At 44.9% G+C, this 14024-nt stretch overlaps 1 protein-coding gene across 1 annotated transcript in view; it reads right to left on the bottom strand.

Annotated features, from left to right (window-relative positions):
• Positions 1 to 13371, bottom strand: part of EPB41L4B (erythrocyte membrane protein band 4.1 like 4B) — a 160174-nt gene extending 146803 nt beyond the window's left edge. The window contains exon 1 of the mRNA XM_075140834.1: positions 13078 to 13371. Coding sequence (XP_074996935.1) covers positions 13078 to 13371 — 294 coding nt within the window. The remainder of the gene's footprint in view (positions 1 to 13077) is intronic.
• Between the last annotated feature and the right edge of the window lie 653 nt (positions 13372 to 14024).

Here is a 14024-nt window from a genome sequence, read left to right as displayed (position 1 = left end):
AAAGTGACAGACTTAAAACACATTCTTGGAAGAAGTTCTAGAGATTGATCAGGGAAGGAGAACAGATTAAGTGTTCATAATGATCCTTTCTGACCTGAAACAAATCTACAGTTCAGAACCTATTCATTTACAAGCCATCCATACAACTAACTCTCCAATATAATTTAAAGAGTAATAGTCCAAATGATATCTAGGGAGAACAGTCAGTTGACTTACATGTAAAATCATCGTAACAGCCTTAACAAAAGGTGTTAAAAGGAGGAACAAACAGGAACAGAGGCAGCTGGAACCTCTGCTAGCCACTTACCCAAAGCAAATTTTCTTAGTTAGCAAATGCGGTAGCTCTATCACAAGTGGCGATGAAACTGCCAGGGCTTCAGAGAGGGGGGCAGGGGAAGATACAAACAGGTAACAATTATCATATTAGTGATTTTCTGCAAATCCTTCATTCTAACAATTCCCTTTGAAAAATAATTGCTTGTGAAAACAAGAAGTCCTGTTGGTATGTATAAGTTTGTATTCATTTAGTCAGGCCACAAGAAAACAGTCTGTCTCCCTCCCTCCCTACTCAAGCACAAAAATACCGAAAGAAAATGTGCATCATAAATCCCAGCTACCTCAAACATCAATTCCATTCCTTACTGCCACCAGGAACCAACAGCCTCACAAGGGCTTTTGAGATACAAAGTCACTTTGAATAACACCATAAATTCATTTAGCTCTGAAACCAAAGCTGCACGCTTTCCTCCTAGCACTATGGTTCCTGTTTCTGCATTTATAACCTATCCTCTAGTGATAAAACCACTCCAAGTTTATTAGCAGTGCAGGTTATGTCCACATATAGGACAGAAACAGAAGTATACTCCAAAGCACACATTTTCTCATCAGCCCTGCACCCAGTCTCCCACTCCATGGTTCATCTCTCAAAGAGCTTCCATTACCATCTGTGCAGAGGCAGAGGTTACCCAAGTTTGGAATTCCACAGAACATACTTTACAAGCAAAGAAGGCAACAGACTTGGAAGTAGACAAAGTGGTCACACCTTGTCCCTCTGGAACCACAATGAATTCATATTTTGCCTTCAGGGAAATGTTTCGAGCACCACAAACTGCTGTTGGATTGCACAGGTCAGTCAAATATCTGGCTGTTCATTTCCAATGAGTGCTTTCACTTTATGTACAAGACCACAGAAACAAAAGAACTTCGTTCTCCATCTCACCTGTATCAGTTCTGCGATAGAGACAGACTATTGTACCATTTTACAAACTAGTACAAAAAGTTTGCTGCTTTCCGAGACTCACAAAAGGAAAAGTGGGAGAAAAGCTTTCCTCCCAGATACATACAGCGACTTGGAGTCTGACCCAAAACTCCTGCAGGAAAGCAGGCAGTACTATTCGGAAAGCTGCTCTCTACTGGGAGAGCTCCCCAGGCCTGGGAGTCTTCACGGGATCTATATTTGATAGCTCCCACAAGTGATTTAGTGTTGCCCTAGTCTTGACAGCCTTATCCTGTTAATGAGGTTACTGCATATGCAATAAAGAGGAATTTGTACTCTTTAAATATTGCCCTATCTTCCTTGCAACCTAACCATTCCCTTGCCCTGTAGCTTGCAAAAAACAGCTTTTCCAAACACCTTCCTGAAGATTTTTGGTATTACTTAAAAGCCTTGTCTGTGTTCAATTAAGAAATAACTTTTGATTTCAGTAAACAGAAAGACACCTTGGAAATTCTGAAAGCGAAAGAAATAAAGTTCATTTTGAGGGCTACCTTCAAGACAGCACTTGCACCTTAGCTTGCCCACTTTCAACAGCTACTGAAAGTCACAGTGAAGCCACAGAAGTTCTTCAAACTATTTTCTCTTTACTAGAAAGCTTCCAGCACTCAACTTACTGAAACAGCTGGGAAAGTTCTCCTCTCCTGGCATTACACAAATGCTGAGAAACTGACAGTTGTAACATGGAAAAATCTGCCTTTTGATTAACAACATTTTCTATTTATGAAAGACCACATCTTCTTGCTTCATCTGACAATTTTTCAGATTATCATCATGCCAGAAGTGTTATCAGATGATCTCTCTGCTAAAATAAGATTAAATTCTTCTATCAGTATCTAATACCGTAAGATGTGGGGGGAGAAATTAAGGTCCTCATTCTTAAAGCAAAGTCTTTGCCAAAACAGCTGAACTATTTTTTAAAATACACTTTATAATCAAATTATAAAGCAAAATATGCTGGGTGTTTGATGTGAAAATACATCAAAATCCAAGCACACAAACTGTAAAATGAAAGTATCTGCTGGTCAATTCCAATAGCAGCAAACGAAAACTACTTGGTTTTGTTTCACAGCACTGAATTCTTTTATTCCTACTCCCCCCCCCCCCCCCCCCGAGAAATGCAGTAATCAACTTCAGTCTATTTTTGCTAATATACAGACAACTCCTCAAACTTTTTCCTCATTTTCCCCGTTTTTTGTCAACATCTTTACTTTTCAAAGCCAGAAATGACACACCAGAAAGGTTTTACTATAGGATAAATTCATAATGCAAATCGTGCATCAACATGCCGCACAGGAAAAAAGCAATTGTAAGCAATACCAATGAAACAGGAGATAGCTCAGAGGACTCAAGAGGAAAAAGAAGCAAAGGCAACGAGTAACCTCAATTTTTTTTCAATTCTAAATTTAGGAATACTATGAAAATATTTGTTGTGCAGACTATTTCCTCATATAATGGACTTCCTAAAATATATGAAGCACCGTTCATGAACTACCAGAATCCATCAAATAAGAAAAAAAGTCCCCTCTAAGTGCCTACTGTTCACAACAAACAATTCAAGTACCATGGCAAATATTTTGATGCCCCAAAGGCTCCCCCAGTTTCACACCTAAGAACAAGGGTTTGATTCCCTATTTTGCAAGTTTTGCAACAGTTCGTCCAACAGAGAAAAGCCAACGGTGAAATATCATTGTACGAGAGGAAAGGAGTGAAGGGAGACAAAGCAAACCTACAGGCAGATGACAGCTTAAGCAATCAGCCTGAGTTAATGAAAAGGAGAAGCACTACAGTCAACATTTAACGGTTTCACTGGCCTCTAAAAGGAACCAGCGATCTCTGCTGTCTTAGTGAGCAGGTCCCCCCCATTAAAAAGAAAACCCATCAAAATTAACACCTTCTAATTAGCTGAAGTCAAGAACAGAACTCCAATGTGCTGCCGAGAGCTGCACGCAGAATTAATTGGGCCCACGCGGACCGCCCTGCAGCCACAGCTGACAACGTGGCCTTGGCAGGCAAGACTCGCAGGCTCAGCAGCAGCCACGGAGCAGAGCTGGGAACGCTCCTCCTCGGAGAGAGGGGATGTCAGGAACAAACGAGAAAGCAGCCTGCCACCCTCTCTTCATTGCTGAACAGCAGGAAAAGAAAAAGAAAAAAAACTAAATCAAGCCCAATACATGAAATAGCAGCAAGAGGGAGGGAAAAAACCAAAGTCTTCCGCACAACAAACAAGTTACATTGCTGCTCTATTAAACCAGCTCTACCCTCCAGAAAACTACAGCAGGACATCTGAATTCACATAGATATACATCGGCATCCAAAGATCACAACATGAGAGAAGATAAGTGGATAGTGCCCACCGGACTTTACACCTCCAGGGTGCTGCCTATCCTAGTGATACGACCTATTTTGAAGAATGCCACCACTCTTCACTTACTTACTTAATTCAAAGAGATAACAGACTCATCATTCATCATCTCTCAAAGCAAAGCACTCATGGAAGGTTCATTATTCAGGAAGAATTTCTACTCAGTTAGTAGCCTGAATATAAAACCTACATACTGAGGATTTGCATCTCTACTGAATAGTGATCTTTGTTGCAACACAATGATTGTACAGAGTACCGGCGTTTTCAGATCTGCTTATAAAAATGGAAGTTCTTGGGTTTGGTCTTTTTACATAAATGCAAGCCCTCAATTTAAAGTCATACCATATCACAGCTCCAGGAACTACTAACAAGGTATGAAATAGATTTATTTAAATGACAGAAAAGAGCCTTGACCAATTCTGGATGGGAACAAGGGAGAAGAAGGAAAAACTTGATAGAACTGCTCCATTTCTCAGAAAATGTGGAAACATTCACTTGCACAATTAAAGCAGGTAACATTTGGACATTAAGTAATTTTGTTCAGACTTAACATCAACAAAAAAATGTGATGTGGTTAGCATGTTTATTTTACCCATAAATTTTAAAATGAGAATTTGTTCACAGCCTAGGAGAATGTTAAAGCTTAATACAGCCATCTGAAATTGCTTATCATCCAACAGATAACCTACAAGACCTCGCACAGTGAAATGTACAGACTAAGAAACTTTAAACTTAAAAATGGGAAGTGGTTTACTTGTTTAGTCTCAATTTAGGCAGAAAAAGAAACAGTAGTTTTCCCAGCCAAGACTGCTAAGCTACAAAATTCCTCTCAAGTCTACATTTATTTTATATATATATAAAAATATATATTATACATATTATTTTTATATTTTTTTATATATATATATAAAAAACACCAATGAAAATAACACATACAATCAATTACTAGTACTACAAAGAACTACTGTGAAAAGCATTATTTTCAAACAACCACAAAAGAATTAATCCTTGGATAAGTTATCCTTTGAAATAATGTTGCAGTCTACAATAATTTAATTACAGGTCACAATCCCTAAGTTATAACACTATGCTTTTCTAACTGTGTATTTGATACTGGTATGTTCATACGAGTCCAAGTTCTTCAAAAGAAAGGACCTACACTCTGCACATATTTGTGTAGCATCATTTGTTGTCTTTCACAAATATTAAATTGGATCCTCTGTTAGGATTTCCAGTCCCTATTTATCATATCAACTGCACCACATGTATTAAAATCATGAAATACAGTAACATCTCAATTCAATGTGTTTGTCAGTATACTTAAAAAAAAAAAAAAAAAAAAGACAACATTTGGTATTTGTTTGGATAAACTATCTGTGGTTCCATAACAAAAAGGAAGGGAAATAATCTGAACCTGTACAGATCAAAACCCTAAACAGCCAATGTATATTAACTCTTAATATTTTTCATGCTTCATAGCTGGAGTCTGAATCTGGAACTTCAACAAATATTTCAAAATAATCTCATCACAATATAGCTAATGGTCCAGGACGTATTTAAATTGATGCATAGAAATAAATGGAAATAGCAAGTCAAATGAAGAGCAGATGGTCACTCTAAACACTTCATTACCCTCCAACCCTTTTATTTCTAATGCAGAAAGAAAAAAAGAACATTTACCATAGTCTGCATTGGGAAAAAAATACTAAAATAACCCCATGTCTTTCAAGTAATTTAAAATACTAACCCAGCAACATTGTATGTACAGTTGACAGCTGTCGACTTCATCATTCTAGCAAAAAATAAAAGAAATTAGTTGTATTTCTCCTTATATTTTACTTGGCAAAGGGTCTACAAATTCAATGATGTATATGTTCTCCCTTCTTCTCTCAACCTCCTTCCCACACCACTTGAGTTTTCAGGTCCATTTTTGTAGTCTCATATGAAACCATGCATTTTTAAAGTGAGAAGGCTTAACTTTTGAATTAACTATTTCACCAATCGCCACCAATGTTCCCCTAATGTCTGCTCTGCAACTGGGAATGCTCAGGACAAGCGGTCACCTGCACCATTTGTGCCCTGATAGACAGGGCACTTTGCTAGTCAAGCTGGCTGAACGAGCTGCTGAGCCAGCAGCCACAGACCTTCTGCAGTTCAGACCCCTGGCCACAGCTGGGAAGTTGCATTTTCGTGGGGAAAGAACAGGACTGAAGAGTTTCACGTTTCTGACAACTGCAGGGAACCACAGAAATTATCTAAACCGGTAGGAGTGAATGGGACAGAGAACTATGCTCGAGGCCCAACCCAGAAGGAAGCAGACCTCTAGTGCTCTTTAAAGCACCTCCCAGAAGAGATCTGATTAAAAGGAAAATTCAATAGGTATCATGCTAGTAATACAGATGATATCCACACAGAAAAAGTATAGAGAATTGCTCAGGGAGGAGACTGCAAAGGAGAAGGGTGGGTGAAAATGGTTGGCAATTTAAACCCAGAAGCCCTGAATAGGAAAATGGACCCATGCTTGGAGAAGGAGAGACACTAAACGAAGCCAGCCTCTCCGAGAAAGTTACAGGAAGAGATATTTACAGAGGGGCTTACAAGTAGAAGCACAAGGAAGCACATGAGGAAGAAAAGCATGCACAGAGAAGCGGGAGTAGAGATACCTGTCCCCTCTCTCTTTCAGAAAAGAACGGGATAGACAGGACATCCCATACTTTAGAAACCATTTCTAGTTCCTTCACCATTTCAGCCTGTTTCTTCCTGTACTACCTTCTGCAATCCAAACAAAACTAGTCCTCTGCTTGCTCTTCTATATGGGCTCCACTTCCAAAGTTTCTTTACTCTTATTTCCTCCCTCATAAGAACTTTTTCCATGCCCAGACGTTCTTTTTCCTTTTCAGGACCACTACTAAGAGCCTGAAGCTACAGGTTTGCTACGCAGCAATCTAATCTGGAACACAGCCACCGGGAAAAAAAAACCCAAACATATTAGATGTACATTGTTTACAAATAAACACATATTTTCTAACTGTTCCGAAAGTTTGCTTCTTATTGACCACCTCCGTTCAAATCCATAGTGGTCTTCAGAGTTTCTTCAGTGTTCATGATCATGTAGTTAAGTCCACTACAAACAGCTGCTACTGAAATGCATTTTTGTGCTAACAAACAAGAGGCCCAGCCACACTGACATTTCACTTTCCTAGGCATAGCTGTGTTCTAGTCCATTGTAAAAAGGCTTCCGAAAGAATAGAACAACCTTATCTTCTCCCCATGTCTTCAAAGACATAAGCTCTCCATCAGAGAATTAGTATCAGGTGCTCATACTTTTGTCTTTGCAGTATACTACTCTCACCATTGGCTTTCACCCCCTCACTGGTTGTCAGCTCTCTGCAGCAGTGATCCTGTTATCCTATCTATCCGTATTGCATTGAAAAATGGTATTGGCTTACATAAATAACTAATGGAACTGACAAGCAGGATTTATCTAACATATGCCAAAACAAAACACTGTTCATTGTTTCTCTCTTTTACTATGTACTGTTGAAATGTCTTTTATCTGCTGTAGATTTATTGGGGACCTTTGGTGAGCATGTCAAGGGCCTAAAATTCCCTCTTCTCTCTCAAGAACCTAACCTGAAGCACAGCTGCAGTCACATGTGCATACCCCATCTCATTCCTGTTTCTCTGGGGCTGTGTAAGTCCCTGATTCCGTATGTGATTCTACCATGAATGCTTTTCACACACCTTCAGTATACACAGCAATGCATCGAAGTATATGGTACATGCATAACATAATTAAAGGCTACTGCCAGAAGACCGCACATCAAGTTCTAGCTACAGTTACTTGATCAGAGCTGTAAGGTAATGAAAAGGCACTTCAACATGAGCTGCAGAAGCAAAATACCCAAGCCCTTCTAAAAATGGAGCTTGATCAGTTTATGAAGGGGATTATAGGTGCTGGTGCCCACAGGAGTTCATGAACATGAGAGGCCTTTCCAGTGCTGCAAATTATGCTTTTAATATTTTCCAGCAAGTACTCTAATTTTATGTTGTTGAAAGGTAACTTCTGCATAAAGAAGGCATATTATCAATTTCACAAGTGATAAAAGCGGTAAAGAACTAACAAAAACCCCTCTTCCCGATCTAATGTAATATACCTATTTGGGTGGGGGATAACTCCTCAGTTAGGAGACTCCAGAGAATGACCTGAATCTAAGTATCTACACACATATTAGTGCATTTCTCTAGAGTTAATATTCCTGAAATGTCATTAGGAAATCATGTGTGATGTAAAAGAAAAAAAAAAATGAGCTGTACTTCTCTCCCGATATATATAACTTTATCAAGTCAAATACAATAATCAATAATTGTAAGATAGAGATGACTACTCAAGAGTTAACTTAACATCTACATTTGATGTAAGCATAGAGGCCAGATAGCAAATTTTGTTATGTTTGTGTTACTCCAACAAGAAACAGATACAACACATAGAAGATTAGAGATTAGAAAAAGGGTATTGAAGAACATTTACTATCCCTATCCTGAAGTGTTTCCATAGCAGCCGAAACAATTATTAAAACAGATACACCAGAAGGAAGGCAAAGAAATAATACAAAAGCTACCCATCTGAAAACAATTCATAGATTTGAAGAGTTATATTTGACATGTTCATGAATTTAATCATTAAACATCACCTACTTTCTAATACATCACACAGGTCTTTGTAATGTCGTTCACAGCAGCACAGAAATTTATCAGAGCAAGGAGATTTTTAGAAAGCAGTATTTATGACAGACGTGTTGACTGCTGTGGCTTCATGTCACAGAAAATGTAACATAACCTGTATCTGCTTTGCAGGATGAGGATTTCCATAGTAGAGTAAGCTTACCAGTTGTTCCCTCTTTTTTATCCCACTTAGATTAAACAAACCCAAGAACATCCTACATGTGTTCATTCCCCTCCCCCAACTTATCACAGAATACCATTTTCAGTGGCATTAAGAAAAGGGACATTAATTCCTGCTACCCTGGACAGTCTCATTGAACAGCCACCTTTCATATCCTCCCTTTAAGCTTTCCTAAGATGCACTGAATTAAAAATCAGAGACTCAGTTTTTAGAAATGCCAGCAACCATGTCTTAAAGTCAACAAAAATTTGGCTTTTTGGCCTCATCTGAGAGCCATCTATAGACTGCTCCATTTACGTATTAACTATCAGGCATCATCACCGCTGCGTAAATGTCAATGCTCTTTCCCTGCATTCTTTATATAAGAACACAGCATCATCCATAACCAGTTTTTCTTTCATTAAAGTCATGAGTCCTCCAGAAAAACAGAGGCAAGATTATTTTGACAGTAGTGAGCAAGTGGCCTTCCATCTACCTACAGCTGAGTTTCAAAATGTAAACAAGTCTCCAATGTAAGTGAAGATGCAACACAAAAGATACTAAACAGGTTCTCAATGGTAAAAAGAAATACACCGATACCTATGTGAGAGGGAGGAAAGGATGGTTTCTAACGTAAGCATTTTTCTCCTTGCATCAATTCTTATAACTAGATTTCAGACGTGCAGACATGTAGTGTCAGGTCAAGAGGAAGTAATGACACCATTTATGCTCCCCCTTCCCATGGGAAATCACCCCAGAGCAACAGAACTGGTCAACTGCCACTCACTCCTATACAACAGATCCAACCTTAATAGCATCTCACATTCAACACAGGGCCCTGAGGAGTGTGTGGGTTTAAAAAGCCATTCCGTGCATTATTGTATTTAGAAAGAATACTTTCAAAGTACACGATTCTTGCCTTAAGAGTGAGCAGAAAAGCCAGCATCATTAACCAATCCTTGAAACTTCATGCGAGAAGCGGAGTATAGAAACCATTATCCAGGGGTATCTACAGTGCTCAGAATAATTTTATATTTACATTTGTATGGGGACAGCTGGGTAGGAAACAAGTTCAGGAAGGCTGGAGAATGCCTACAAGTGAAAGAGTACACAGCACCGCAGGAGGGCAGGCTAGCAGATGGGGTAGGCCGAGGGCAGAGGACATGCAGTAAGAAGAATGAAGTGCAAATGCCCCAGGAGGAGGTGGGCGTGGAAATGCAGATAAACAAGAAAGGTCACAATATTGCTATACAGCCTAGAGAAGAACAAGCTAAGGAAGGACTCAAGAGATCAGGGAAGATCTCTACTTCTGTTACCACCATAAGCAGACAAGAGTTTACCAGATGTGCAGTTTCTAATACAGATACTATCACATAAATGCTAATGTTAACCCCACAGATAGTTATCAACCTACTGATGTAGGATTTCTTTTTCCAACACCACCATCAGCCCCCACATATGAGAAAACACTGTGGCAGAACCCAATACATTTAACCTGGACAAAAGTTTCAGGGTTTTAGCTTTACTTGGATATTAAAAAAATCCCCAAACAATAAGTCAACAAAAAACCCTGAAACTTTTTTTCTACACGTATAGCTGAAGTTTTCCCTCAGTAATGTCTTTTCTGTCATTCCTCCACAGAAACAATAGACCCTGAGTCTTTAAAATCTAATAAACCTTTCAATTACTTCTAAGTGAAGTCTTAGATAGCAGCCTAAAAAGTTGTAGTTACAAGAGTATCATGTCCTAATATCAACAAGTTCCTTTTTCCACGGAAAGACAACTGGGGTGTAATGTTAGCAGGTAGTAAAACGAGCGCCTTTCACAGGTGCCAGTACCTCCTGAAACAAGTGTTTGTGAACACAACCAGTGGCACAGTAAAGTCCTCTGCAATTATCTACATACTTGACTTCACGTGTAAGCTGCTCACTGGTGATGAAGCCCACACTCCCTCCCTTTCCATAAAATTTGAGCTGAAATGGAGAGAAACCACCATACACTGTTTGTTTGGGTTTTTTTAATGGGAAAGATGCTACTCAATTAATTCAGCTTAACCAGTCCTGTATCACGGCTTCTGAGTATTAAAGCACGTTCTGTTTCAGGCTCTAATCCCATAAAATCTAGAGCTGCAAAGCTCAGAGAAACTTCACTGATCAATTTCTATAAATGGTGCAACGCCTCTTTCAGTTTTTCTCTCAGTGTGGGTGTTACTTTCCATGAAAGAAAGGGAAAAAGCATGAGAAGCAGATATGTAATTCAACAGAACAGTTTTTAATCCTCAAAACATTGACAGCTATTACGTGCTCCAGAGTCCTCTACCAGTCTAGGGACTTCAGAAAAAAAATACCAACTTCTTACCCCGTTTTTGGACAAATGAACTACAACTACCACGTGTGCAGCTCACATTCTAAAAACACTGGCAGTCTAGGCTTCATTTGGAGTCAAATTCAAGCAAGAGCGCTCCACAGCTGCTTTACTGGACCAAGCAGATGCTTTCATATACTTTCAATACTCTAAGGACTAAGAAGAGTGCCATTACCTCATTTGCTGATGCTTCAAAACCACAGACCGACTTAAACAGGCTCTACAGCAAAAGCTGAACTCTGATAAATCAGAGGGAGTATAACCTTAAGCAAAATATTTACTGACCTTATCTACATAGACCTCTATAAGTAAATCCTTAGCATGCTGATAACATTCATCAAGTCTTCTTCAAAAAAAGATTTGTGCCGAGATGTTAGGACTGCAGCAAGTTGTGAAGGAGATGTGAGGAGAGGAAATATATTAGCATTTCCAATATCTGGAAATGCGTGATCTAGTCTGCAAGGCAAGGGAAGCCTGATAATTCTGCAGCAAGTATCTCTAGGTGGCTCTATTTACATACTTCTATATTCACTTATAAGAGTCTTACTTTTCTTTTAAGCAGAAACCATAGGGTTGCCAAATTCCATGTTTTAGTGAAATCATGCCAATATATGCAGATAATTATTACTATGAAAGGCACCTAACAAGATTCAAAAGGTACTCTGAAAAAACCACTCTCTGTTTCACTGGAGATTATAGTGCACAATTTATAAGGTTGTTGCACTCATTATTAGCAAGTTCCCCCACCTGCTTTTGTAGACCAAGCTTAATGGCTGGTGATTATTTGGGTTGAAATGGAAAGAAGATTAAATGTTTTTCAAATATGATAAACTTCCATACTATTTCATGGGAAACTTGGTGTTCAGAAGGGAGGGAAAAGGGTCAGCAAAAAAGGATGGGTGTCGAATATTTAGCAGCTGTGGGAATGAACGTCTGGCAAAATCCAAATTCTGTAAATTAGTAATATACACCGTGCAGCTTCCTTTAAAAGAGATAAAAGGACACACAAGGGGCTCTGGGGATGCCGAAACACCTACAAACGCGGCCCAACTTCACCAAGCAGGCGAACACGCACACGCAGCTCCGCAGGCCGGCACCGTCCCTTCCTCATTCCTCCAGCAGAGCGGCGGGAGGGGGAAAAGTTCAGCGCCGGCACCGTCCACGCACCCGCCCGAGCCGCGGCCCCGGGCCCCCGCCGCCTCCTGAGGCGCTGACGGCCAAACCGCCCCTCGCGGGCGTGCCCCGGGCCCGCCGGGGGGGCTACCCGGGACCGCGGCCCTGCACCCGGGCGTCCCTCCCCGCCCGGGGCGGGCGCTTGCCCGGGACGAGGGTAGCGCCTCAGGCATGCCCCAGGGGGAGGGCAACGCCGGCTGTGCGCGGCCCCGCGCCGCACGCCCGAGCGAGGCCCCCGCAGCCCTTCGGCCGGCCCCGCTCGTCGCCCGCCGGCAGAGGGGCGGTGGGGGCGTGAGGAAACAAGAAATGAAGAGGCGGCGCCCCCGCAGACCGCCGCCGCGGCGGGCGCAGCCCGGCCTCGCCTCACGGCCGGCCTCGCCCCGCTCCCCCCGCCGGCGCCACAGGTGCTGCCCGCGGGGCTGGGGTTCGCCCCTGCCGGCTACAAGCCGGAGGGCAGCGAGGCCAAAGGCTCCGCTCCCCCCTCGGCACGCCGTGGTGCCCCCAACGCCGGCGGCGCCGTCGGGTGGGGTCTGCGGGCAGCCCCTCCGCAGCCGGGGAGACACACAGGTAGCGCCCCGCACCACAGGGGCGGCCCCTCCTGGGAGAGGCGCCGCTGAAGGCATCGCTGCAGGGGGCTGTTTTTTGGCTGCGGGGGGGGGAGGAAAGCAGGTGCCCGCCTCCACGCTCGCTCCGGGGAAAGGGAAGAGGGACGCAGAGGGCTTCAGCTGGCAGGAAGGGGGCGGGCAGCGGGGGGCGAGCGGAGGGGCGGTCATGGCGGGGAGGCACGCCGCGCACCTGGCAGCAGGTGCATACAGGCGGGGACGGCGGCGAGGACGCCCGCGGAGGGGAGGAAGAAACTAGCGAGGCTCGCCCTGAGAACGGCGCATGTTGTGCAGCCGGGGCGGGAGGGGCACTCGCAGGTGCCTGTCAGCAGAAGGGGGGAACGATGCGGAGGAGGGGAGAGGGTAGATGCAAGCGCTGTTCTGCAGGCAGGGGAGGCAAGCGCACGTTACTCACCGGCAGCTCCACGTTGACTTCGGTCCCGTCCAGGAGGAGGACGCGGCACTGCAGCACCGGCTTACTGCCGCCGGCCGCCGGGATGTGGACGGGGGCTCCGGCGCTGTGCACGACCCCTCCGGGGTGCGGCGAGGAGGGGAAGCCTCCCGCGCCGACGGCGGCGGCTCCTCTCAGCCCCCCGTCCCGCTCGTCCCCCTCGCCGCCGAGCCCACCTCGCCCGGCTCCGCGCCCGGCTCCTCGCCCGTAGCGCTGCATCGACCGCCGGCCAAAGGTCCTGCGCAGGAACCGCAGCATCCTGGGGGCGCCCTGCCCGGCCGCTCACACCCCCGAGCCGGCAGCTCCGCGCCCGGCCCCACGGCGCCTCCCAGAGCAACGCAGCAGCGCCGCCCGCCGGGAGCCAGCCCGCGCCGGGCGCCGGCCGGCCCGCCCCTGCCGCCCGCTCCGCCCTCTGCAGCGCCGCCCGCCACCGGCACGGCGGGGCGGGCCGTGCCGCGGCCCCTCCTGCCGCCGCTGAGGTGGGGGTACCCGTGCGGCGGGCAGGGGGAGCTGCTGAGGCGGGCGACAGGAGGCCACCTGTGGTGGTGGCGGTGGTGGCGCGGCCGGGGCGCTCGCCCTCGGCCCGCCGGCTCCCTGCGCCTCAGCCCCGCTCACCGGCGGCGGCGGCGGCCCCGCAGCGCGGCGCGGGGAAGCGCCGAGCCGAGCCGAGCCGCACCGCTCCTCCAGCAACTGCCCTGCCTCCGCGGCGGTTGGGACGCTCGCGCCGGCCGTTGGGGCGGCGTCTGCGCGGTGGCTGCCCCTCGCCACCGCCGCCGGGCCGGGGAGGGGAGGGGAGGGGAGGGGAGGGGAGGGGAGCGGCGGGGCGGGGCAGGGGCGCTCCCGGTCTCACCTGCGGGGGCGCGGGGCCTCTCCCGGCCGGGCCCGCTGCCGGGCCCGCGGCCTCCGGGCCC

The sequence above is a fragment of the Calonectris borealis genome, chromosome 2, assembly GCF_964195595.1.
Source record: "Calonectris borealis chromosome 2, bCalBor7.hap1.2, whole genome shotgun sequence".
Classification (NCBI taxonomy): Eukaryota; Metazoa; Chordata; class Aves; order Procellariiformes; family Procellariidae; genus Calonectris; species Calonectris borealis.
This window is presented reverse-complemented; position numbering and strand designations above follow the sequence as displayed.